The 26476-nt window shown below is 61.5% G+C and overlaps 1 protein-coding gene across 2 annotated transcripts in view; it reads right to left on the reverse strand.

The window, feature by feature from the left end:
- Positions 1-771: 771 nt before the first annotated feature.
- The window catches only part of NR5A1 (nuclear receptor subfamily 5 group A member 1), a 56176-nt gene continuing 30471 nt past the window's right edge, over positions 772-26476 (reverse strand). For both annotated transcript variants that reach the window (XM_075905674.1, XM_075905675.1), the window contains exons 5-7: positions 22963-23082; positions 18947-19094; positions 772-1209 (exon numbers count right to left, since the gene is read on the reverse strand). In XM_075905674.1, the coding sequence (XP_075761789.1) occupies positions 962-1209; positions 18947-19094; positions 22963-23082 (516 nt within the window). In that variant the 3' untranslated portion in view covers positions 772-961. The remainder of the gene's footprint in view (positions 1210-18946; positions 19095-22962; positions 23083-26476) is intronic.

Below are 26476 nucleotides of genomic sequence, written 5' to 3' on the forward strand. Positions count from 1 at the left end.
GCGCCCCAGCTCGGGGCAGCCCCCTCTACAGGCCAGCAGGGCTCCTGGCCGTGGGGCTGGAGGTGCAGGGAGGAGGGCCAGGCTGCCACTTCTCCGCCCCGCCTGCTGGGGGCTGGGCTGGGCTGATGCCCTCCGGGCCCGGAGAGGTGCCCCAGGCCAGCGGCACTGGCCCCTGAGGCGGGTCTGCGGGCCTGTCGCCGCCACTGGGCACTGCGACCTCGGTGGGGGCGGGGCACCGAAATCTTCACTCCAGCACGTCTCCTGCCCCCGCACCGGCCTCCCGCGGGGCTCCTGGCCCTGGGGCACAGACCCCCAGGCCTCCCTGGGACTCAGGGCCGGAGCATTTCTCTCCCCAGGAGCTAATGGCTGCGTCCGTGGCCAGGGAGAGGCTGCGTTTCCCCTGGTAGCACGTCCCACTATGGCTGTTCCAGGGCCACTCGACCCACTAGGCAGCCCCCCGCCCAACCCCAAGTCCCACTGCCGGTCCCTGGGCCTCACCCGGCGAAGCCCTGTCGGACGGGCAACCCCAGCAAGGACCCTGTTCCCCTTTTCCTGCCGGCGAGACGGGGGGCAGAGGGGGAAGGGGCAGGGCAGACAGCTGCTGAGGACAAACAAGTCAAACTGAGCGTACATAAGAGCAAAGCCACTCGTAAGGTTTAATCCTCCGGCGCCCTGCCCTTGCGGCGAGCCGGGCGGACGCGCTGCGGACGGGGCGGCCAGGCGGCGCTCCCGCCGGGGCAGGCCGCACGGAGGAAAGCGGATTCGCCTGAGAGCCGTGAAACGAAGTTCCTGTGTATTAAAATAGATCATCTGCGCCCGGCCAACAGTTCTGGTGAAACACGCCCCGGCGAGCGGCGCCGGGCGGGCAGGGCTGCGTGGCCAGGCCCCCCTCCCCCGGGGCCTGGCCCACTCGCTCCCCGCGGGGGGGCCAGATGCTCCGTGGCGTGTCCCTGGGCCGCGCTCAAGTCCGCTTGGCGTGCAGCATCTCGATGAGCAGGTTGTTGCATGGCACGTCCCCGCTCAGGTGCTTGTGGTAGAGGTACTCCTCCGCCTGCATGCTGAGGGCGCGCACCTCGGCCAGCCGCAGCAGGAGCTGGCGGCACTTGTCCCCGCAGTGCGGGTAGTGGCAGGCCGTGTACTCCAGCAGGGCCGCGTTGGCCTTCTCCTGCGCCGCCTTCGCCAGGCTGTGGTTCTCCAGGTACTTCACGTCTGCCACAGGAAAACAGAAAGCGGGTGAATGGGCACGAAGCGCCGCCCACGGCCCACCCACCGCAGCGCGCACAGGGCTGGAGGGGCGGGGCTCCTTTTGGGGATCGGGGGGGCCCATCCCACAGAAAAATCAGATGGGGACAGACACTCCCCTCCCCCCTACCAGCGCCAGGAGGGCCCCGCCTAGTAGATCTTGTGGGGGCCAAAAATGAGGGGTTCAGTGTGTGGGAGGGAGCTGCCAGGAAGCAGGTTTGGGGTGTGGGGGCTGGGTGGGGTGTGGGAGCGGGCGAGAGGTGGGGGGGCTGGCGCCTCGAGATCCGGATCCAGGCAAGCTGGAAGGAGGCAAGGCAGCCTGCAGAGCAGCAACCGCCCCGTCCGCGTTCCCTGCAGCACCACGAGGGCCGTTAGCACGCGGGTCAGTGTGAGCCTGCTGCTGCTGCTGCACGTCTTGTGTGTCCAGCCATGGGCACGTCCCTGGGGGGGGACACGCCGGCGTCCCCGAGCCTGAGTGTAACCACGCACGGTTACACTGGCACATCCCTAATGGCCCCACGGCACTGGCAGGACCCTGGCCGTGGTGCAAGCCTCACCTGAGCCCTGCTGGACGGGCTAAGGGAAGATGAAATGCACCCGGGTGCCACAGAGAGCAACCCCCCTCGGCCCCCCAGCAATGACTAATGCGGGGGGCCGGGGCGTCCGCGGGCGCGTACGCTACTGCGCAGCCGGGCCGGTCCAAACCGCCCTCGAAGCTGATTCCAAACAGCCCGCTAGTGCTGCTGTGGCCAAGACGGCTCCACCCCGGTCTCCCCGCAAGTGGGGAACAAAGCCCCCTCACTGCCCAGTCCCCCCAAAGCCCGCGGGGTCCTAAGGCCTGCCCCGCCGGCACTAGGGAGGAAGCGTTGCCCCTCACCCGGGGGCCCAGCGCTCGCTGGCCAAGCCACCAAAGAGCGCGTGCTAAGGAAAGGGAAAAGAAAGAACAAATCCACGCGTGTCAGCAGCGCGAAGCCCTTTGGGGTGGCGGGCAGGGACCCGCAGGGCCACACAGGCCCAGCCTTGGGGTGGGATTTGGGGGTCACGGCTTCTCGCGCGGCCCTTGAGGAAAAAGGCGTCTCCAGCAATGGGAGGAGGGACGGCACCAAACCACAGACGCAGGCAAGTCAGAGCCGGGCTCACAGCCGTGAACGCAGCACTGGGGTGAGGAGCACGAGGGGGTGAACATGCGTCTCTAAACAGGCGGGTCAGAGTGACAGCACGAGAGAGTGTGTGTGTGTGTGTGTGTGTGTGTGTGTGTGTGTGTGTGTGTGAGAGAGAGAGAGAAAGAGCATGTGAGAGATTGTGTGTGTGAGAAAGCACATGTGTGTGTGTGTGAGTGTGTGTGAGAGAGAGTGTGTATTTGCATGTTTGTGAGTGTGTGTGTAGTTGTGCATGTGAGTGCGTGTGAGAGATATTGTGTGAGAGCGTGAGTATGTGTTTGCGAGAGTGTGCGTGTGTGAGAGAGAGCGAGTGTGTGTGTGAGAGAGAGAACGAGCGTGAGAGATTGTGTGTGAGAAAGCACACGTGTGTGTGTCAGAGAGTGACTGAATGTGAGTGTGTGAGAGTGTGTGTGAGTGTATCTGTGTGAGTGTGAGAGAGAAAGAGCGTGAGAGAGATTGTGTGAGAAAGCGCATGCGCGTGTGTGAGTGTGTGTGTGTATATGTGTGAGAGAGCGAGAGTGTGTGTGTGTGAGTGTGAGAGCAAAAGCATGTGAGACTGTGTATGAGTGCATGTTTGAGAGAGTGTGTCTGAGTGTAGCTGTGTGAGAGTGTGAGTGTGAGCGAGAGTGTATTTGTGCATGTTTGTGAGTGTGTGTAGTTGTGCGTGTGTGTGTGTGTAGTTGTACATGTGTGTGTGTGAGAGACAGTGTGTATTTGTGCATGTGTGAGCGTGAGTGTGTGTGAGATGCACAGTGAACACAGCAGCACCACTGGGGTGCAGCGGCGTCCAGGCAGCTAAGCTACTGCCCGCTCAGGAAGTTTGCGGCGTCTAGAGCGGATGAATTTCTTAATGGTTGCTGTGCCCCCCGCCTTCCCCCCCAGACAATCTTACAGGCCTTGGGCCTTAGCGCGCGTCCATCTCTGACTGGCTATGACAAGCCTGGCTTAATTCCCTGCTAAACTCGGCATTTTCTGTGAGGCAACAGAGCTCAGCACACCTAGTAACCCTGAGCCTTTTTGCCTCCCACGTGTCCAAACAATTCTCCGGTAACACTGTTGTTGCCTGGCCCTGGCCCTACTGAAATGCAAGGCAGGAAGCTCTCCGGCACAGAACCCCCCCCCCGCCCCCCACAGCTCCTCCGAGGACAGGAAGCAAGGGGCCTAAACTGCAGCAAGGGAGGTTGAGGTTGGCCATCGGGAAAAACATCCTGCCTGTCAGGTGGTGAAACACGGGAATCAATTGCCTGGGGGGCTGTGGAATCCCCATCCCTGGAGATACTGACGAGCAGGTTGGACAGACGCCTGGCAGGGACGATGGAGACGGTGCCGGGAGGGCCGGGGACTGCACTCGATGACCTCGCACGGTCCCGTCCCGTCTAGGTTTCTGGGATTCTATGGGATTTAGCCCCATGAGCGTCCTGGTAAAAGACTGTGATAAAAATCCCCTAAAAGCACTTGCCTCCCCCACGGACTTTGCTGTGTCCCTCCTCAGAGAAGAGCCCGGGTGGGGCCCATGCCGGCCTGATGTTCTGACTCTCTCTATGCAGCCTCCTGGCAGCCATCCAGATCCATCTTGGCAGCTCTGCCATGGACTGGGATCTAGAGGCCAAGCAGGGTTGAGGGATCTTGTCCCACCAGGTCTATGCTGAGCCCAGTGCTGCCGTGGGGGGCAGTCCCGCCGCTCAGCGGCGCTAGACCACGAGCCTGGCCCCGATCTGTGTGACGTGGTGCTCGGGCACAAATCAGCGGGCGTGACCCAGAGGTCAGCACGTAACGGTGTTAGTCCCCCGGGCTGGGCTGGGCTAACCTAGGGATGCGGATCATTCATCTTGTTTGCGCCAGGCTGGGTCCACACGATGCGAGAAACTCGACCTAAGATACATAGCTCCAGGCGGGGGAAGAGCATAGCTGAAGGCGAATTTCCATGACGTCCCCACTGTGGGCGGTCGATGGGAGAAACTCTCCCAGCAACGCTCCTTACTCATCACAACCCTGGGGCCTGCCGGGGTTGACGGGGGCACCATCGGCAGTTGATTTAGCAGGTCCTTACTAGACCACTAAATCGACCCCCGGAAGATTGATCTCCGGATAAGCGCAGCCCAGGCCTCCACTAGGGAGCTCACAGCCGCACTGTTGTAAGCTTGCTTGTGTAGCCGCTCCATGCAGGCGGGACCGAGCTCTCCTTGTACCATCCCACACCCCCTCGATGAGCGGCGGGCGCTACCTGTCCGCGGTGCACACTCCCACTTATACCAGCGCAACGTCTGTCTCTCTGCGGAGGGGTTTTTCACTCCTGAGTAAACCAAGTTTTGCCAGTGAAAGTGGCAGCGTAGACCTGACAGTCTTTCTGGCCCGTGCGGGAGTTTTACTACAACTCTCCCCAGAGGGGCGCTCTTGTAAATACAGAACCCTGGAGTTTTCCATTTGTGTTCGGCGAATTTCATCTCTGTTACACTTTGGTAAACCCACACATCACCCAGCTTGCCAAGCCGGGTCAAAGGCACGAGCCCGATGCCGTATTCTTGGGCCAGTTCAGGTGCACACAACGCTCATACCTTGGACTCCACTGACAGGGGCTCTTGCTATAAGCAGCCTCCCAGGAAGCATTTGTGTCGCCTGGCTTGCACAGGCGTGGCCGTACGCGGTGGAGCTGCAGCCGCACATCCCGTTCTGCCTGACAGCAGATCTCGGATGCCGGCGGTGCGCAGCCTCCCGCGGACAGATGGGCCTCAACCACCACCCCACACAGGTTCAAGTTCAGATCAGAGCCCACAGCTCAAACGCATCGAACCTGAATACTGTGAAGAGGCAGAATTGGGCCCAAATTTGGAGCGTGGCTGCTCGGGCCCAGAGGTTTTCTTCTACCCAGTGTTGCCACCAGAGGTTGAACCTCTCTAGTCCGGCATCCTCAGAACCTGACCGGTGCCGAAGCAGAGAATTTGCCAGACCACAGGAAGTCAATATTGTCTGGCAGCGTCTCCAACACTTCCAGGGCTTGCTGGGCTCTGAGAAGACACTGAGGGTCAATTAGAGCTAACGCGCAGCACAGAGCACTGAGAGCCAGGACTGGGGGCTGTCAACAAACTTTATGGGCCTGCGGGAAACTTGGCCACACCCATGCTAAGTGAACCCCCAGTTCACTCAAATCATGCCGGACCACGGGTGTTGCCGGACCAGAGAGTGCCGGAGTAGAGGGGTTCAGCTTGTATTAGACTGAATCTGATAGGGTATGTCTACACTACCCCCCTAGTTCGAACTAGCGGGGTAATGTATGCATACCGAACTTGCTAATGAAGCCCAGGATTTGAATTTCCCGGGCTTCATTAGCATAAAGCCGGTGCCGCCATTTTTAAAAGCTGGCTAGTGCGAACCCCGTGCCGCGCGGCTACACGCGGCAAGGGCTAGATAGTTCGAACTACGTAGCCATTCCGAACTATCTGTACTCCTCGTTCCACGAGGAATAACGGGGCTGCCGACAAAGGGCTTTGATGTCGACAGGGGGAACGTCCAGACTAGCGGTGAGCTGACAAACAGCTGATCAGCTGTTTGTCGGCTCAGCGCGGCAGCCATGTAAATGTAAATGAAGCCGCGATCATTTAAATTGTGGCTTCATTTACCTTTGCCTACAACCCTAATCTACATGCCTCTGCCGACAGAGGCATGTAGTCTAGACACAGCCTAAGAGACTGTCTCAAAGGTCTGTAATACAAAGGCATTTGTAATGGCAACTGACCATGGAAAGGATGAAGCAAGAACACACAGTGACTGGCAGTGAAAAGATGAGGGTACAAACTCCACCGGGGGGACTCTAATACCGGCAGCAGGGTTTAAGCCGGGCCTGACTTGGGCTTTCGAGCTGCAGCAAAGCGGAATATGTGACTACGCCACCCAACGGGATTAAAGCCCGTGAAAAGCCGGGGAGAGAGTTGAGCCGCAGAGATGGCAAAAGGAGTCTGCTAGGAGCGAAATGCAACACACAAGGATGCGGGGCGGAGCTGGGTGAGCTGCCGCACATCTCCCTGGAATCTGTCTCCAGCCAGCAAAATAAAACAACGTCTGGACTAGACCGTGGGCGATAAGGGGCAGGTCACAGAGTACTTGGAAAAGTTAAATAGATCCAGCTCAGCCCAGTAGGATAAGCGCCCCAAGGTTTTTGGAGCATGAATTCACTGAGCCACTGGATCCTTTTCCTGGAGGGGCTGGTGAATCAGGCCTAGCAGCCCAGTGGTACCTGGGGTGTGAATGCTATAGGACTGGCCCCTGCAGCGGGTACAAGGTGGCTTCCCAGAGGGCCCCACAGTCAGTGTTGCCTGTGAGCTGAGCTCTTGGGCGGCCATAGCAGGAGAGATTCAGGTGCCTCCTGGCTGATTAGCAGAGCTCCCACAGCCAGCTGCACGTGTTTCCATTGGTGGTGCACATCTGCACATGCCTCAGGGCACAGAACAAAATTTATTCTGCACATGGATGGAAAAACTGAGAGGGAGCACTGGTCCTGAGGGGACCCTGTTTTAATGGGCTTGCCAGGGCTAGCGTCAGACTTACTGGGACCTGAGGCCAAAGCCTGGGGTGCCAGGGCTCAGGTTACAGGCCCCCTGCCTGGGGCTGAAGCCCAGGGCAGCAGGGTGTGGGCAGGCTCAGGCGCTGGTCCCTCCCTCCTGGGGGTCATGTAGTAATTTTTGCTGTTTGAGAGCCCCTGTAGCAAGCATGTGACGCAGGGTCTCCCCCGTTATCGCTGCACCCGCGTTGCCAGCTGGCTCTGGAGCGAGCGGTTCCATGGAGTGAAACCTGGCGGAAGGGCCCTAGGGAAGAGCCGCTCCACCTCGCCGTGACTGCGGCATCCACGGCCCATTCAGGGTCTTTTCATTTCAATAAAAGCCTCACCGGGACCTGGAGAAAGGGACACCGGACTCAGCACCGGGGTGATACGTGGCCCCGTTCATCAGTAGGTGCTTAAGGGCCATCCGACGCACCGGGAAGCGGCGTGTCAGCGCTTCGCCGGACTGGGGCCGGCACAGAAAAGTGGTGCCATCGTTTCTGGCGCACATCTAGCCTGCGGGGCTGGAGCCGGCTTTCAGGGAGATGGCGGCGGCCCCGCAGCGCGACTCGGATGAATGGAGCCCCTACGCCTCTGCCGCAGGGCGCAGCCTTGGACCGGCCAAGGCGGTGAGCAAAGGGCCCTTCCCTGACCGTTGCTCGGTGCGGTGCCATGTCGTCACAACGCGGCCAAGACGCACGGCCAGCTCCGGACTCCCATCCCCACGCCCGCAGCCCATCCCTGTTCCGCTAGAGCAAGTGGGTCTGAAATCTCTTTATCTGCATACGGCGCTTGTGGTGAGTGTCATTTTTCAAAAAGAAGAAGAAGTTAGATTGATAAATGTCAAATCTCTACCCTGAGTTGGCGCAACAATAGCTAGTTCTACTTGATGAACTCACCTGGTTCTCAGAAAGACCCTATTCACTGGTTAATTGAATATTTGAATAATCTTTTCATTCCTGCGATGAATAAAGAATGTTGTCCAAATAACATTGACTCACTTCATTTAGAGACACTGCCGCAGTTGCAAAGGCTCTGTCCTGCGACAAAGCAGCCCATCACACATACAGATATGCCTGGGATTATTTCTATGCCCTCAAGTGTTCTTCCTATTCACAGCGCCTTTTGTTTGGGAGAAGCTGCTGATAAATTGCAAACGCTTAAGGGAATGTGGGCTATAAAAGCCTCTCTTCCTCCCCTCCCCATGAGGAGCTGCTTCATGAATGTAAGTCATGAAATCGAATGATAGGTCAATCCATTAAGGCTCTATTAAGCCCTTCTGTAGAACAAAGCTAACCTGTGCTGTCCTCATAAATATTGCTATTTTGAGAAGCCCTAATTTTAATTAAACCTCTTTACCTGCTCAGGAGAGAAATCTATTTAGAACTCAAATGGCAGTCTCTCGTGTCTGTGGCGCTGGCTTTGATTGTGTGGTGGCAGAGTGGTAAATGTGGAAATTCTCTTGTGAAAGGCAATTACATCCTACACAGAATATGCAGTGCAGGGCTCTGCAGCTGAGCCTGCGAAGGGCAAATTAGACACACAAAATGATGCGGGGGGGGGGGGGGGTCTAAATTAGCTGTTAGCATTCAAGAAAGGGATCTTGGAGTCCTCATGCCTCGTTCTCTGAAAACATCTGCTCAGTGTGTAGCGGCAGTCAAAAAAAAAAAAAGCCAAGAGAATGTTAGGAGCCATTAGGGACGGCATGGCGAAAGAACCAGAAAATAGCACAATGCCGCTATATAAATCCGCGGGACACCCACACCTTGGGCGCGGACGGCCGTCCTCATCACCGCCACCTCCAAAGAGGTGCACTCGAATGGGGAAAGGGACGGGCAAGGGCCACAAGCATGATGGGGGGACGGCCTGCGTGTGAGGCGCGAGCAGGAGGGGCCCGAGGCCGGCTGTAGCCCCAGGCGGAAAGCGCGATCGGCGCCCCCGCCTGCACGGCCGTCAATGGCCGTGATGTAATCACGGGGCACCCAGGCGCCCTGTGACATCATCATCTGGCGCCCGGGGCAGCGGCGCCCTAGGCGACCGCCTAGTCTTCCTAGGTTCACGGGCCGCCCCTGGGCACGAGTAAGAAGAGTGGGACCGCGCCATTCAGAGAAGGGACAATGACGGGGCGGGTAGCCTACAGGGCTACGAATCCAGGACCGGTGTGGAGAATGAGAAGAGGGAGGGAGCCTTGCACCTTCCCATCACAGAATCATAGAATACTAGGACTGGAAGGGACCTCGAGGGGTCATCGAGTCCAGTCCCCTGCCCTCATGGCAGGACCCAGTGCTGTCTAGACCATCCCTGATAGACATGTATCCAACCTGCTCTTAAATAGCCCCAGAGATGGAGATTCTACAACCTCCCTGGGCAATTTATTCCAGTGTTTAACCACCCTGGGTATGTCTACACTGCTACCCTAGTTCGAACTAGGGTGGCTAATGTAGGCATTCGAAGTTGCAAATGAAGCCCAGGATTTAAATATCCCGGGCTTCATTTGCATCTTGCCGGGCGCCGCCATTTTTAAATCCCCTTAGTGCGGACTCCGTGCCCGCGGCTACACGCGGCACCGAGTAGGTAGTTTGAATTAGGATCTCTAATTCGAACTATTGGTACAACTCGTTCCACGAGGAGTAACCGTAGTTCAAATTAGAGAGCCTAATTCGAACTACCTACTCCGTGCCGCGTGTAGCCGCGGGCACGGAGTCCGCACTAAGGGGGATTTAAAAATGGCGGCGCCCGGGAAGATGCAAATGAAGCCCGGGATATTTAAATCCTGGGCTTCATTTGCAACTTGGAATGCCTACATTAGCCACCCTAGTTCGAACTAGGGCAGCAGTGTAGACATACCCCCTGAGAGTTAGGAACTTTTTCCTAATGTCCAACCTGAACCTCCCTTGCTGCAGTTTAAGCCCATTGCTTCTTGTTCTATCCCCAGAGGCCAAGATGAACAAGTTTTCTCCCTCCTCCTCGTGACACCCTTTTAGATACCTGAAAACCGCTCTCCTGTCCCCTCTCAGTCTTCTCTTTTCCAAATTAAACAAGCCCCGTTCTTTCAGTCTTCCCTCGTAGCTCAGGTTTTCTAGACCTTAAATCAGTCTTGTTGCTCTTCTCTGAACCTTCTCCAATTTCCCCTGACACAAGACCTAGGGGTCGCCCGGTGAAATGAAGAGGCAGCAGCCTGCGGAAAGAAGAACTTTGCCCACACAAGCAGCCCGGGGAACTTGCTGCCAGGTCCATGGTGAAGGCCCAAGAGAAGAATTCAACGAGTGCCTGGAGGATCGGTCCGCGTCCCTCAATGGCTACTAACGAGCCACGGCGCTAACGCCCAGCTCTGGTGTCCCTAGACAGCAGCCGCTGACACTGGACACCGCGGGATGGATCGCTCGGTTCATCGCCGCTGGCGCTTCCGGCGCTGGCTGCTGTCGGGAGGCAGCTCCCTGGTCTGGACGGACCCTTGGTCAGACCCGGCCTGGGTGTTGCTAGGGAGGACATAGGGCTTGGCGCAAAAGGGGGAGTTCGGTGCACACAGCCAACTGCCGCCCAGTCGTCCCTGCGCGCCGCAGAGACAGGGCAAAGCTGAGGCTCCTCCGTCCGGCACGAAGCTCCCCCCTCCGGCACAAGGCTCCTCCGTCCGGCACGAAGCTCCCCCCTCCGGCACAAGGCTCCCCCCTCCGGCACAAGGCTCCCCCCTCCGGACGAGGCTCCCCCCTCCGGCACAAGGCTCCCCCCTCCGGCACAAGGCTCCCCCCTCCAGACGAGGCTCCCCCCTCCGGCACAAGGCTCCCCCCTCCGGCACAAGGCTCCCCCACTCCGGCACAAGGCTCCCCCCTCCGGACGAGGCTCCCCCACTCCAGCACAAGGCTCCCCCCCTCCGGCACAAGGCTCCCCCCTCCAGACGAGGCTCTCTCCTCCGGCACGAGGCTCCCCCACTCCGGCACAAGGCTCCCCCCTCCGGACGAGGCTCCCCCACTCCAGCACAAGGCTCCCCCACTCCAGCACAAGGCTCCCCCCTCCAGCACGAGGTTCCCTCCTCCGTCACGAGGCTCCCCCCTCCAGCACAAGGCTCCCCCCTCCGTCACGAGGTTCCCTCCTCCGTCACGAGGCTCCCCCCTCCGGCATGAGGCACCACACTCCGGCGTGTTCGCTCCGCCTCGGGGATGGCGCCCGTACGGCCTGCTCTGAGCAGGCAGCAGCGACAGGCTGGAACGCGCAGCCCCGGAGACTGGGCCTCGGCGCCGCCACTGATACGTCAGCCCCAGCAAAGGGCTAGGCCAGGCCGAGGCTGCCCTTCCGGTGGCATCGGTCTGGGCACGCTCCCGCTGAGGAGCCCGACAGCGGCTGGTGTGTTCAAAGGGGGCTGGGTTGGCAAAGCCCCCCTCACCCCTGCTCTAATAAACCCAGCAGCCTTCTCCAGGAAAGGCCTCCTGCCTACCAGGGGCTGCTCCCTTCGGACAAGGCAGGAGGGTGCGGCTCTCGGGTCTGTATAATGGGCACAGCCCAGGAGGAGGGGTTACTCCACCGGACTGACTGCTCCCACTGGGGGGAGGGTCCCCCTCAGAAGCCCTCCCCCCCACACACTGGCTCTTCCAGCCCAGGCCACCAGCCCTTTTATTTCCCAATCCGAGCTCTGTTGGTGCCCCGGCCTGATCACTGTTCCACCTGCAGCTCGTCGCGCTGAGCGTCCCTGTACTGTAAACCGGCTTGTTCAAAAGGAAACAACGGGGAGGGGAGGCGAGAAACGGGCTCTCGGGTCCTGCTCCCTGGCTTTGGGCGCACGCTGCCTCCTGCCTGGCCCCCACTGCGGAGTCGGGGGGTCCGTGCGTCTGCTCCCAGCAGAGCCCAAGCCAGGCGATACAGAAACCAGCATCCATCGGCCACGTCGGAAGGGGCGTGGCCTGCTGAACAGCCCCGTTAAAAGAGAAACACCCTAGAGCCCATCTTAAAAAAAGAACCCTCCGTTGCAGCGAAGTGCTGGGAGAGTTCGGAGCCCCCCGGCCCAGGCCAGCGCGCTGCGAGCGAGCCCGGACGTCTCCGTTTGCCCCACTCACTGGCCGCTAAAGTTACTTTTCTCCTGCTACGGCTAATGGGGCAAACGTTGGCATCGGTTACAACGAGGCAAGCCCCACTCCCGCCCCCTCCAGCAGGGGCGTTGCACAGGACAAACCTGGGCCCGTTGTCTCGGAATGCAGATGAGCCGTGGCTTTGTGACGCAGCATGGAGCACACTTGGCCACGTCTCTCTCCAAGCCCACGGGAAGAGCCAAGAGACCTTTTAAAGATGCACCGCGAGAGCCTAACTGAGGCGACATCTAGATTGCACACCTTTTTCGACGGAGGCTTTTTCAACAGTGTCTTTCGAAAAAGCCTCTGTCGAAAAAGGGCATCTAGACTCTCTTTCGAAAAAGCCCTATTTTCATGCAACAGCGCCTTTTTTCAAAAGGTGACTTTCGACAAAAGGCGTTATTCCGCGTAGAATGTGGTTTACCGCTGTCAACCAAACCACCGCGTTCTATCGATTTATTGTCAACAGAACACGGCAGTAGTCTAGACACAGGTATAGTTTTTGCGTAGAAAGGCCACTTTTTTCGAAAAAACCCTGTAGTCTAGACACACCCTGCGTGACCCTCGGCCACTGTGCACCATGGGAACGTGCTGATGTTACGTTCTCAGCTGGAGACGTGTGTATGGCAGCAAGCCCTGAATGCACAGGAACAGGACCGAGTCCTCCAAGCGAACAGGGTCCATGGAAGCTCTGGCTGGGCTTTCCAAAGGGCAACCCCCCCCCCCAAAAAAAACAACCCACAAGCCAGCACACACAGAAAAGTCACAGCCCCTTTAAATCTCCAGCTACAGGGCAGAGTCCCGTCTATCGGCCAAACCCAGGGGCCGACTCCCCGTCCCGTGGCGCACAGAAGACCACGCTCCTCCTCCGGGGCCAACGCCCCCTCCCGCAGTGCGCACGGCACACCAGCTCGCTTCCGGCTTTAGGGCGCGGGGCCCTTTTAGGTGCGGGGCCCGATTCGGGGGAATCGGGCGAATCGGCCTGAAGCCGGCCCTGCCCGCCATCCTAGACCCGCCCTGCGCAAGGCGGCATGAAACCTAACGGCGCGCAACACGCTGCTTCTGCCCGGAGACGGGCCAGTGTCGCCGCACTCCTGGGTCCCCCAAAGGCATGAGAGTAGCTTCCAAGCCATGATTAGTTGTTAAAAACCCTGGTACATGTGGGGGGGGGGGGGAGTCATTTACTCTCTGGCTTTCGAGCAGCAATTCTCAAAGCATGGTCAGCAACCATCTTGCAGGCGGGCCTGTGCTGGAGCTCCGCCCCCACCCCGACCCTGCACCTCCATCGCCCGCACGCAACCCCCTCATGCTGAGACCCTGCACCCTCCCCTGCACCCTGCCTCCTCCCAGACTCCCCCAGCCTGCTCCTACACCCTCCCCCCACCCCCAGCCTGCTCCTACACCCTCCCCCCACCCCCAGCCCGCTCCTACGCCCTCCCCCCCGCCCCCAGCCTGCTCCTACGCCCTCCCCCCGTCCCCAGCCTGCTCCTACACCCTCCCCCCACCCCCAGCCTGCTCCTACACCCTCCCCCCGACCCCAGCCCGCTCCTACGCCCTCCCCCCCCCGCCCCCAGCCCGCTCCTACGCCCTCCCCCGCCCCCAGCCCGCTCCTACGCCCTCCCCCCGCCCCCAGCCCGCTCCTACGCCCTCCCCCCCCGCCCCTAGCCTGCTCCTACGCCCTCCCCCCCGCCCCCAGCCTGCTCCTACGCCCTCCCCCGCCCCCAGCCTGCTCCTATGCCCTCCCCCCCGCCCCTAGCCTGCTCCTACGCCCTCCCCCCCGCCCCCAGCCTGCTCCTGCGCCCTCCCCCCCCCGTCCCCAGCCTGCTCCTATGCCCTCCCCCCCGCCCCTAGCCTGCTCCTACGCCCTCCCCCGCCCCCAGCCTGCTCCTACGCCCTCCCCCTTGCCCCCAGCCTGCTCCTACACCCTCCCCCCAGCCCCCAGCCTGCTCCTACGCCCTCCCCCCCGCCCCTAGCCTGCTCCTACGCCCTCCCCCCCGCCCAGCCTGCTCCTACGCCCTCCCCCGCCCCCAGCCCGCTCCTACGCCCTCCCCCCGCCCCCAGCCTGCTCCTACGCCCTCCCCCCACCCCCAGCCTGCTCCTACGCCCTCCCCCGCCCCCAGCCTGCTCCTACGCCCTCCCCCGCCCCTAGCCTGCTCCTACGCCCTCCCCTCCGCCCCCAGCCTGCTCCTACGCCCTCCCCCCACCCCTAGCCTGCTCCTACGCCCTCCCCTGCCCCCAGCCTGCTCCTACGCCCTCCCCTGCCCCCAGCCTGCTCCTACGCCCTCCCCCGCCCCCAGCCTGCTCCTACGCCCTCGCCTCCACCCCCAGCCCGCTCCTGCACCCCCCCCCCCACCCCTAGCCTGCTCCTGCACCCTCCCCCCACCCCAGCCCGCTCCTGCACCCTCCCCCCCACCCCTAGCCCGCTCCTACACCGTCCCCCCCACCCCTAGCCTGCTCCTACACCCTCCCCCCACCCCAGGCTGCTCCTGCACCCATTTTGTCATCATGGGTGGTTGGCTGCATTGAGCAGGGTGGGCTGTGGGCCAAAACGTTTGAGAACTCTGCTGGTGAGGCTTTCAGGCACACACAGGCCATGGTTTAAGCTCTGAGGGCTGGCAGCTGAGCTGCTCCCATCACCCCCCCTCCACGCTCTGCGCGGGCGTTTTGAGAACACACCAGGGACTGTGAGACGTGTGATAAAAACGGGGGGGGGCACCCCAGGTGTGACCCGTGTCTCAGGGCAGTAACCTCAGTCGCCCGTGCGCTCCCCGCCGTCGTGTAAACACAACTCACCGCCCCCAGCACGCTCACCCGCAGTGCAACGCAGCTCGTCTTCGGCGGGGGGCCCTGGCCTACCTGGCTCAGCCGCTACGCTGGGACGCCCGAGAGGGGCCCGATTCTCACAGTCCAAAGAGTCCTTTGACGGTGCCTTGGATGGGGCAGATGGCTTCCCCCTCTCTACCAGCGGCGGGGGGGGGGGGGGGGCGTACCCGCCTTGCCGCAGGCTGGGGCCAACGGGCGGTGTTACGCCAAGCTGGGGGAGGTGGGCAAGCGCCGGGGGGCTCCTTTGGCGAGCCTGCCCATCGCTAAGCCAGGAGACATCCCTCGTCATCGGGACAAGTATACGCAGCAGGCAACCCAGCAGCCGGGGGAACCTTGGTCGGACAAAGCCGACCCAACCCCCCAGCAAGCGGTGCCGTAGTGGGGGGCTGTCTGCTCTGTGACCGGGGTCCCCTGCGCTGTGAATGCGATTCCCACTGACTCCCCCACATGCGGATTGGCCCAGACACTAGGCCCAGCCGGAGCAGATAACAGGGCTCTTCCCAGCGGGAGAGACAAACGGAGGGAGGGGGAGACTCACACCTGGCTGGGAGCAGGGCCTGGGAGCGAGGCAGTTTCTGGCTGGGAAACATGAAGGGAACAGACTAAGCTGGGTGCTGAGGGTTTAGGGGGTAACCCAAGGGGTCTGAGGCATCCTGGCCCTGACTCCTGTAGCCACGTCCCGTCTGTGCTGGGCTGTATCCCGGAGAAGCAATAACCCCCCTCTAGTCTACTGGCTGGCGGAGCCTGTTCTGGCTGCTACGGGGGTGCAGGGTCGGGGGGACCCCAACGTGCCATCACACACGTGCAGCCCCCACCTCTGCAAATGGGACTTGGTTTCCTCGGGCCTTTTCTTTGCCCCCAAGGATGGGGAGGGCAGAGCCACGAGGGAAACGGGAGAGGAGGAGACGGCAGGAGTAGGGGGGGCAGGCACAGAGGGCCGGGGGAGGAGGGAAAGGGGCTGACGGGCTAACGCAGACCCACAGGGATGGCCCTGAGCGACACGGGTGCTTGGCATGTCCCCCGGCAGGGCCCGCCAGGCCGGAGTGGGCACACGGGCAGGCGCTCGCCCTGCACACGCCCTGGCTGTCCCCATGCTGCAGCGAGAGGCTGTCTGTCCCCAGAGTGCCCCTCCCCCGGATTTCACTTCCAGAAAGGGGGGTGCCAGAGAAACGCCCCAGCCCCCCACAGAGCGAACGCCAGCGGGACAAGGCCACCCCGGCGGGCGCTCGGCTGCCCCCTCCGCCCAGGCAATGGGCCAGCATCCGAGGCCTGCAGGGTCCCTAGGTGGAGGTACCTGGAGGGATGTGTTGCTATGGTAACCACAGCCGGGGGGCGGGGGGCAAAGGCTGTGGCCCGGCCCCCAGGAATGTGGCAGCCAAGCAGGCGGGTCATCTCTCCCAGCCCCGCCCCGGCCGCCGACCGCCGGGGCTATTTTGTCTAGGGGAGAAGTAAATACGTGATTCCGCCCGAGCGACTTTCGCCGCAGACTCCGAGGCGGGGGCGCTCTCATGAGAACCCGGCGCTCCCCTGCCCTGCATTCCTCTGACGCAAACCCAGCCAGACAGGGCCGGCCCCGCGCGGGGCTCTGTCAACACGGCTGTTTTGGGAAGGCCCTATCAGCCGGCTTGTTCCACGGCCCGGCGCACCGGGCCCGTTACCAAAACAGGCTCCTTTTGATTCCGGGTGCGGAAGGAGCCTGCCCCAGCCCCTGCAGGCCGGCCACTTGGTTCCTCTCCCCCACCGTCCCCACCGCGAGGAGAAAAGGCCGCTCTGGGAAACGCTCTGAGGGAAATAAAAATATTTGTGCTTGAAAAAATTCTCTGCTGAGCTGCAAGCCAAGGGAGGCGGCGGGGTGCCAGGAGCCGAGCCGGTCCCCTCGCCTGCTCAGCTGTTACGTGTGTGTTCAGCCCCTCCCATGATGGGGAGACGCTACTGTGCGCACATTGGCCCGTGCTCCCCCTTTTCGCCCACGCACCTCTGAAGGGCTGCCCCGGGGGATACCTTTGTACCAGGTGCCACGTTCAAAGCAGCTCACTGGAGCTGTGGTATGGCCCTGTGTGGCCCACCCGCCGCTGGGCTGGACACGGACCCAAGCCTGAGAACTAGGGTTGCCAGATGAGTTCAACAAAAACAGCGGACACGCTCGACATCACCTCACCATCTACATCACATCTCACTTAGAAAACACCGGGCCCTTCCATTGTCTCATCTCTAGTTTCTCAATTTGTTTCCCAAACAGAAGCTCAAATACTGGACGGTCTGGTTCCAAACCGGACACCTGGCAGCCCTACTGACGACATTTCTGCTGCTGAATATTCTTTGCTGCTGGGAAAAGCCCCACTGAAATCGAGGGAGCAAAGTTACTCGTGTGGCTAAGTGTTTACCAGGGGAGAGCCCCTCCAGGGCGGGAGAGCTGTGAATAACGCTCATCTGCAAAGCCACCTCCATGCTCCCCCTTCGAATCGCTCCCTTCCAACTCCCCTCTGCCGAGTCCTACAATGGCGCTGCAGCTGGGGCATGCTGACTGCTGCCTGTCACAAGGCTGAGACCCAGCCGGCTGTCGCCGGGCGCTGGCCTTGGCCTCTGCGCCATGGCCACCTGCGGCCTTTCACTGCATCCGCCGGTGGCATCCTGGTACCGCCGGATACGGCACTTGCGCGCCAGTGGCGACTACAACACGACTGAATAACGAGGAGGGATGCGGGGCAGAGACAGTCCCGATGCTCCCGCTCACACACACACACACACGCATGCGCACAAACACACACACACACGCACACGCTTGCACATGCACACACACACGAACATGCATGCATGCACACACACACATGCACACACGCTTACGCACACGCATGCAAATATGCACACACACACACAATCACACACACACACACACCGGCTTGCATGTGCGCACACGCACGCTCACACACGCACACACGCAAGCTGCCGCAGCTACCGCACTAGCCCCTGGAAAAAGGCAAAGTGGGAACCCACGATGCTGCAAACAGCCCCGGGCCCTCAGGCAAAGGGGCTGAAGCCCCAGAGAGACTCTGGAGGCAAAAGTGAGGCGCTGCCGTTTGGTTTGTCCCCCTGCTTGTTCTTGCCAAAATCACAAGCTGCTCTGCAAAGGTTTGTGCCTCAGCAGTTGCCAGCTCGGCGGGTTTATTTCCGGCCTGTTTGTCTCTGACGCTCCCGTTAGACTCTACATCGTAATCACCACCCTCCCTCCCACGCACTTGCCGAGAAGGGCAGGTGGCCGCGCTCTGGCCGGGGTTGGGCCCCCCATCAGAGAGGCTCTCCATTGGGCGCGGTGGGACCTGCCCCCAGCCAGCGCCCGGCAGCTCCTCAGACACCCCGCAGGGCCGGGGACAGTTCGAGCGAGGCCTAGCGCCCGCAGTGAGCTGCAGTGGCAGGAGAGAGCAGGCCCAGGGAGCCTTTTGGTCCTAGGCCTCTGGCTCCGGGGAGGAGCGCGCTTGCTTTGCGTGAGCCGGCAGGCTGAGCGAGGGGGCCTGCAGTGGCGTGGGCTGACCGCTCCTGTCCCCCCAGGAGTTGGGCCGGCTTCTCGTCACCCAGGACTTCTAACACGGAGAGCCTGCCTGGCTCCCGGCCCTGGGACGCGCCCTCCCCGCGCTGGGCAGGCCTATGGGGGGGCGGTGCACCCCACAGTTCCAGCACGCCCAGCGCCTCTCTGCCCCCCCACAGAGAGCTGGACCTCAGCCCCGCGATTTACAGCCCGGCTCCCTTCTCGCCGCGGCCGGAGGCGGCAGAGGCCTGCGGGGAGGGGTGTTAACAAGGAGGCACCCGTGTGTCTGTCGGGTCTCTGGAGGGGTCCCCCGGAGGGTGACCGGCCTCCCCCCACGCAGGGCAGCGTGCGGTGCAGCCAGCGTACACGGGAAGTCACGAGCTCCGGCGTGTTAATGGCCCCGTCTCCCTGTCCTCGCTCCCCCCAGGAAACGGGGAGAACCATTCGCCCCGGTCTCGCCGGGGCAGGGGACTGTCTTTCACTCCCTCTTCCCAGGGCTGCCGTGGGCAGGCGGAAGTAACACTAACCGATCCCAGCGAGCACAGCGGAGGGCCCGCAGCCGCCCGGCGCCCCCGAGGAGACTCGGCCCCTCTGGGGCACTTACCCAGGCTGAAGAGGATCAGGAACTTCAGACACACAAACTCTTGTCTGTCCACCTGGAGCGACTGCAGGTGCAGCACCAGCTCCTGCGCCCTCAGGACCAGGTTGTTCAGGATGGAGCCGGCTTGGGCTGCCACTGTCGCCATGTCCACCTGGAAGCACAGGGAGGAAGCCGGGCTCAGCGGCGGGGCCTGAGGAGAGGGGTGACCCCCCCCCCAGCGAGGCAGCGAGCGGGGCTGAGACCCCCAGAGTCTCCTAGCCAGGCCCTGCTGAGGTGAAAACCCCCCTGCTTCTCGCCGAGGGATGGCAAATAGCCAGCCCTGCCGGGGGCTGGGGGCGGACTCGAAAAGCCTCCTTTGGGGAGATGCGCCCTGCCGCAGGGGGGCCAGCACCAGGCCGAGGCATGGCCCCGACCCGCACCGGGAGAATACCCCCTACGTCGCTGCCTGAGTGACAGGACAGGCGGCCTCGCGGTGTCCCCCACCACCGCTCGCAACCAGCGGCACGGGATTTAGACGGTTCCGTCTCTCGGGCTGGATTATCCCAGGGAAAGGACAGTGGAGGGAGGGGCACAAGCTACACCCTGGCGGGGTTTCCCCCAAACGATAGCCACAGGGCATGCCCAGGCCGGGGGGCTGGTGCTAGGGATGCTGGGGCAGCTGCTGCACCCCGGGGTTGGAAGAGGTTTCCATCACAGATACAGGGTCACAGTCTGGGTCAGTAGCTCTCCGCACCCCCGCTCCACACCTCAGCCCTGCACCCCGGTGCAGGCGATGGACGTCCCTGATTCCCGGGCGGGCCGGAGCAGCAGCCAGAACTGGCCCGCGGCGAAAATATTAGGGGACAGAGGCAGCAGAACCACGGCACCAGGAGGCAACTCCCCCCTGGGTCGCCAGGATAGACCCCAGGGGCCCTGGAGCCCTACCGCAGGGCTGGGGAAGCTTTTTTGGGTCGGGGCCACGGAGCCACAGAAGTCAGGCAGGGGCCACACACAAGTGCAAAGCAAAACCAAACCCAAGCCGGCACCCCAGAGCCTAGAGGGGCCCAGGCTAGTAGATGTGGGCCCCCACCCCAGAGAACAGGAGTTCTGTGTGTGAGGGGGCTGCCAGGAAGCGAGCTTGGGGTCTGGATGGGAGAGGGGCCTGGCAAGCCGGGGGGCCGGAGGTTCTCCACCTCTCCCCCACAAGCCACGCGGCACACGCCCTGTGGCCGGCATGGCGCTCATCTTAGAGAATAAACAGGGCCCACAGGGCGGCAAAGCCGGGGAAATAGCCAGGCTCTGCATTGCCGTTTGGTTTAATTTGTGTTCCAAGAGGCGTCCCTCACTGCACAGCAGCCGAGCCGCCCCGGGGAGAGCAGGACAATCAGGCTCCGATTCTGGGGAGACTTGGTTCCCGTGTTCCCTACAAAACCTACGCTTCCAACCCAGCCGCTCTGTTCTCAGCCCCGGCTTCTGTACAAACAGACGTGGCTGTTGATTTCTCTTTGGAGAAACATGCTGCTCCAAACCGGAGCATTTTCCCCTGGCTGCCTGCTGGAAGGCAGGACACGCCGACCGCCTGCGCTTTGGGGGTGGCGTGGGTCTATCTCCAGATCGTTATTTCTCCCCTGGTGCAAAAACAATTCCGGAACCCAGCAAAAACAAAGCGCCAGGCATCTGCTTGGGTCAGCCGCGGTTCACGCAGGAGGCGGGCCAGGAGGGCCTTCGCCAGAGGGAAAAAAGTAAGACAAAAGTCACCCATTCCCTCCCCGCCCCCAGGTTGGGCTCCATGTTGCTGGGAATGCCGAGATCGTCCGAAACTACGGCACATGGACTCCCAGCCTGGAGTTGGACGTTCAAACAAGCCCCAACGTTCAAGGCCAAGCAGCCCAGACTGCCCAGTTGCTAAAGGCTCCCGAGGAGAGACTCTGGAGCCATTTCTTTGCCAGTCTGACCCCGTGCACCGATTCACACCACGCTGGGAGGGGTGGACTGATGGGCCGGGGGGTTAGACTGTTGGGGGGGGTAGAATCGATGGCTCCATCGCTTTACATGGTGCCCCTCAACTGGCTCAAGTTCACCCCAAACTGAGCCCCCGCAGCTGCTTCTAAACTCGGTACGTTTCCGGGCTCCGGGGTGTAGCAGCAATCTCTGGAGGAGTGAATATGGATCCCTGGGGCCTGACCCCAGCCCTGTCCCCGGCATTGGGGCCAGGAAGTTTCAAAAGAAGCCACCAGCTGCAAAGAAAGTGACCCCACCAGTTCGTGACGACTGGCCTGGGCCCGCGGGGCGTCCAGAGACGTTCTCCCTGCCCCAGCCAGGTCGCAGCTGTGTCTGATGCCACTAGAGGCCTCAGGGGCAGGCTCCAGGGAACCATCGCCTAGCTAGTGGGATGGCTGGGAGGGGAACAGTAATGTCTGTTGAGGAAGAGATGGAGAGAGAGAAGGGCCCGGCACTGGGCGAGGCGGATGTTTGGCTTCCTTACAGGGAAGCCGCCAACGAACAACTCTCCTCCTGCATGGGCAGAGTGGGTTTGGGTTTTACACACCAGCTCAGGCAGGCTGGCCTTGTAGGGGAGGGCATCAGGAAACCTGGGGTCAGCTCCCAGCCTCGCCCTGACTGTCCCTGGGCTTGGCTGTGGCCAGATCCCCTGTGTGAAAGGAGGATGAAAGACCATGTCTGTCCTCGGCCAGATCTTTGGGGCAGGGCCTGACTCGTGCCCTGTGTTTGTTCATTCCCTGGATCGGGGCCGGTGCCTGGACCACAATGCACCTCGGAACAATGCAGGGCTCTGGTCCTGTCCATATTGATGTCTCTGGTCCCAGAGAGATGCGCCTGGAACCACGACTCGGGCAAAGGAACGTGGAACAGCGACAGACTGGCCAGCGGGCATGTGGTGCCTTTCATGCGTGTTGCTTTTGGACGGGGAATCCCACGAGGAGGCCGTGGAGTTTCGGATTTCAAGGGGGTGAAAACAATGGCAAAGAACAGTGGCTTTGCCTCGGGCCCCTCTGGGACTCAATGGTGAGAGGGAAGTTTCCCCTGGCAGAAATCACGGCATCTTTGCAAATCCCGACATGAACAGGCCTGAGTGAGGCAGCAGCACGGGTGCAAAGTGGACTCAGCCCCACATCACCCGGCTCTGGGTAGTTTCCCAAAGCACTGTCGAAGGCACGCGGCCTAGGAGGGCACGTCTACGCTGAGAAACTATTTCAAACGAACTTGATTCAAAATCTTCAGAGAGTGAGCGAGTTCGTCGGTAACTGGAAAAACGTAAAAAACAACGACCAGTCCGGCAGCACCTCGGAGACTCACAAAACATGCCGATGGACCATGAGCTTTCGTGGGCAGAAGTGGGATGTGCCCACGACAGCGCGTGATCCCATCGGCATGTTTTGTGAGTCTCTGAGGTGCTGCCGGACTGGTCGTTGTTTTTAAAGTTTTTACATTCAAAACGATCACTCCCGAAATAACAAAATCAAAACAGCAGGTCCCCGCTATGGGGGAGCCTCGAAATAAGCCCGAGGCCGGCTGTGTTAATGTGGACGCGCTCCCTCGACTGACTTCGAATGACTCTGGGGCGTCCACGCAACCGCGCTTTCGAAATAAGCGTCATTCCCCGAGGAAAGCAGGAGGACAGATTCTGACATCACCAGCCTCTTCTTTCAAAACAACAGGCGTGGTGGTGTGGACGCTCCGCTTGTTATTTCGAAATAAGGGGGGTGTAGGAAGGGTGTAGCCACCCAGAAGAAAAGGGAAGGGGTCTGAGGACCCGACTGAGCAATCAATATGCTGGCAGCAATCAAAAATGGGTCAGAGGCAGTGGTAGCAGCACACCTCCCAGCTGCTACCCCCAGTCTCCTCTGCCTCGTATGTTTCCCTCTTCACGTCCCCCCATCCCTCTGCAGCACTAGTGCAGCCGGCTCCCTATTCGCTAGGCTGCCCCAACCCCCCGTGCATGCAGCCCCCAGCCTGGCAGTGCCCAGACAAGCCCTGCTGGCCCCCGGGCCGGCTGTTCCCGCCGGAGGAGAGGGCATTACCTCCTGGCCCGTCACAAGCAGCATGCTGTGCTCCTTCCCGTGCTGCACCTGCCGGTAGATGTGGTCAAACACCAGCAGCTCGCTCCAGCAGTTCTGCAGCAGCTTCATCTGGTCGCCCACCTGAAACACAGGTGCAAACAGCCATTAAAGCCCCCGGTCGGCTCGCAAGCCGGTGACCTGGCCGCGTACGGCACAGAGGAGGGTCGGCGGCTGCAGCCTTGGATGCTCTGGAAATGAGGGAGCTGCCCCACCCTGTCCAGTGCCACCGAGAAGAAGCTGGCAGCAAAGGCCCCCCTGCTTTCTGCTACAGCCCCTGGGCTCATCTCTCCAGCCCCGCCTGGCCACGCGGGCTCCGGCCATTCAGGAACTGTGGCAGTCGTGTGATCTCACGTGCTCCTGGAAGCTGAATTCCCACTGGCAGCTGCAAACGCCCCAGTACGAATCCAGGCCTGGTTCGGGGGGGTGCCCCACGGCTCACCGGGCTCCCACAATGATGCCAAAGGAGCCCCCCATTCGGCCCCAGAGACGCGCTCCCCGTACGGCTTCCCTCCCTGCCAGTGAGCACAGCAATCGGTCAATTTCCCTTCACTACTGCACTGATTGGACTGGTGCACAATGGACACTATTAACAGAGACCCCCCCTTCCCCTCCCCGGCATTGCATGAAACAGCGTCGCTGGAGCCAAAGGGCCTGCGCACACGCACATCCAGAGCCTCAAATGCACACCCGTGTCTGCTGACTCCCCCCAGTCACACACAGCGAGTGCCAGACGGCTTTGGGTTGAGTGAGGGGGCACACCCTGCAGCCAGCTGGGTCTGTATGTGCGTTTGGGGGCGGGGCCGGAGCCCCAAGATGGAAAACAACCCGCTGGACCAGAAAACGGTTTCCAGTTCCCAGCCGGGAGAAGGGCCTGCAAGCAAGGCGAGCGGAGAAGCGCGCTGCCGCTATCTGAGCGCGTGAGTATCAGCCCGACTGGCAGGCCGGTCCGGCAGGCAGGGGGCTAGGCTGGGATTCGGACCATTTCAAACTGGGTGATGCTGGTCCCGTTGGCTGAGTTATTTCTTCCCCAAAGGATCCAGGAGTTCGGGGCTGCCCTGGAGGGCAGGCAGCAAGGAGTACAAGGCAGAGGCGCCTCGCTCCATTCTGCCCAGGTGAGTGGCACCCCGGCGGGCTGGCAGGTCAGACTTTGGCTGGGAATAGTTGCCGGCGAGCAATTATTTCCTCTCGCCAGCGTGACCAGCGTCCCCACGCTCTGCCGGGTCAGCGCAGGGCGGGGGCGAGACGTGCCCTTTCTTTTCTGCGCGCGCCCGTGGAGGGAAACCGCCCTTAGCCAGCGTGGTCCCCGTGGCCTTCCTGAGCAGTGCAGCCATGGGACGCAGTCGGGGCCAATGAATGGAAAAACCCGCCTGTTGGTCCCCACCTGGAGCCTGCCGGTGCGGATGGAGAGGCAGAAACACCCCCCCACTCTGGAGTTGGTTGAGAGCAAAGCCCCTGTGCCATTTCGGTGCGCGTGGGCTGTCCCAGCATGCCCCATAGACGTGTCTGTTAGCACTACACGGGCACGCACAGAACAGACTGGACCAGGCCTGGGGTCATTCTCCTGGGGAAAGCCGTCCCTTTGCAGAGGAGGCCTGTGTGGCCCCTAAATCCCACGAGAACCCCTTGGATTCCATCCCACACAGCCAATTTAGAATCCCCCACTGCCCTCGGCTCGCCCAGGCCGGGAACGAATGGGACTTCCCCAGCCCGGCTGAAAAGGTCGTTTCCAGCAGCACCTAGTGAACGTTTCCCAGCCCCGCCGCCTGACCCCGCCCGGGGAAGGGTCCAAGATGCAGACACGTTTGTGGAAGCTGCAACTCGCTTGGGGACAGGCACTTAGCGAGAGGGAGGCTACATCTGTGAACAGCAAACAGTGCTGTGCGGCTCCAGCCAAGCCCCTGCGCTCTCCTGCCAGCCCCGGTAGTGTCACTGGACAAGTGGATGGTGACAAGTCACTGAAGCGCTGCGTGCCTCAGTTTCCCCATCCATATACTACTTAGTATGCAATAATCCTGCACTTCCTTCTCTCCCTCAAAAGAGGGCCACTAGCCTAAATGACCATTTATCGCAATGCTGATCAGCCCCCCAAGCTAGGCAGGCTCAGTAAGAGGGCGCTGCGACAGAGGTGTCTCCTCTAAATGTGTCTGCTCCTTGCGGGCCTCTTCGCAGGGCCGGCTCCCAGCACCACGCGCAGCGCCAGGGCTCAGCCAACACCCAGCGTGCAATCCTGGGCGCGCCTCAGACCAGGTACCGCGGGTACTGAAGTCCTGGTAGGTAGCAGAGACCCACCCCACACAGGAGGGGGACGAGCCAGGCCCTGGACAAAGCCCGCGCCAGGCTCTGCTCCCCTCACTCCACCCGCCTGGTCAACGTGTTTCATTCGCACTCTTATCAGCCCGGCTTTCCCTCCGCAGGGCCAGAACGTCGCACCCGGGCCCAAAGCTTTCACAAAGTGACTCTTGGCCGCAGCCCCCGGCCGCCGGGAGCCAGAGAATGCAGCGTGTTGCTTCACACAAAGGCTTTGTGTCTCCCGGGCTGGCGCTTCGGCTACTTTTGCACAGAAAGAATACAGTGTCCACCCTTCCCTCGCCAGGACCGTGGGGCAGAGACGGGCCGCTTCGGGCGGGGGGCCCCTGAACGGAGGCCAGGCCCGGGGGGGCGCGGAGCTCAGAGAGGAAATGCCACCCTCGCCGTCAGGCCACATGGCTTTCCAGCCCCAGGACTTGCAACCCTCACGAGCCGCTTCTCCTGGCTCCCGTCACGCCCCCCCACCACTGCCCACTGCGGCTCGCAGGCCAGGGAGCACGGACGCTGGCTCCTCTGGGACCGGTGTGCCCTGTACATGGCCTAGGGAGCCGCAAGGAGGCTGTCTCGGGGCTCCTCACTCCTTCAGCAGAGCAGAGCGAACGCCGAGGGGCCGATGCGTCGCCAGCGTCAGTGGGTGTAACGGAGCATCTGGTCCCAAAGCTGCAGCGTCCCCCCCCCCCCTTGCAGCTGGATTTTGTGATTTAGGCCCCTTGCTAATTGGGAGCCGGTTCCATCTCCCTGCTCTCTCAACGGGCCCCGCACCCTGCGTCCGGCTTGCAGAACCGACCCACCCAGAACAGCACCGGACCCTCCGAGGCCACGTACCGAGAGCAGAGTCCCGTTCGCAGGTTCGACCCTTAGGTCCTTCCCTGCGTGTCGGGCACTAGACTGGCATGTAGCCAGCCCGCCACACGCGACGGAGCAGGATCCTTCTAGTGGCTCAGAGGCGCTGCCAGGACTCGCCCCCTCCCCTTTTCCGTGGTGAATGGAAACAGCTGTGGCCAACATTCCACGTTTGGTTCAAAATATTGCAAAAATGAATCCACGTACTGTCAGGAGTTTAAAAATAAATAACTCGCTGGACCAGTTATGAGTTTGCATTTAACCACCCCCCCCCCCCCCCCCCCCCCCCGCGCCCCGGATGTGAAGTTCAAACATTGCTGGGCAG

The sequence above is a fragment of the Pelodiscus sinensis genome, chromosome 22, assembly GCF_049634645.1.
Source record: "Pelodiscus sinensis isolate JC-2024 chromosome 22, ASM4963464v1, whole genome shotgun sequence".
In the NCBI taxonomy this organism is placed as follows: domain Eukaryota; kingdom Metazoa; phylum Chordata; order Testudines; family Trionychidae; genus Pelodiscus; species Pelodiscus sinensis.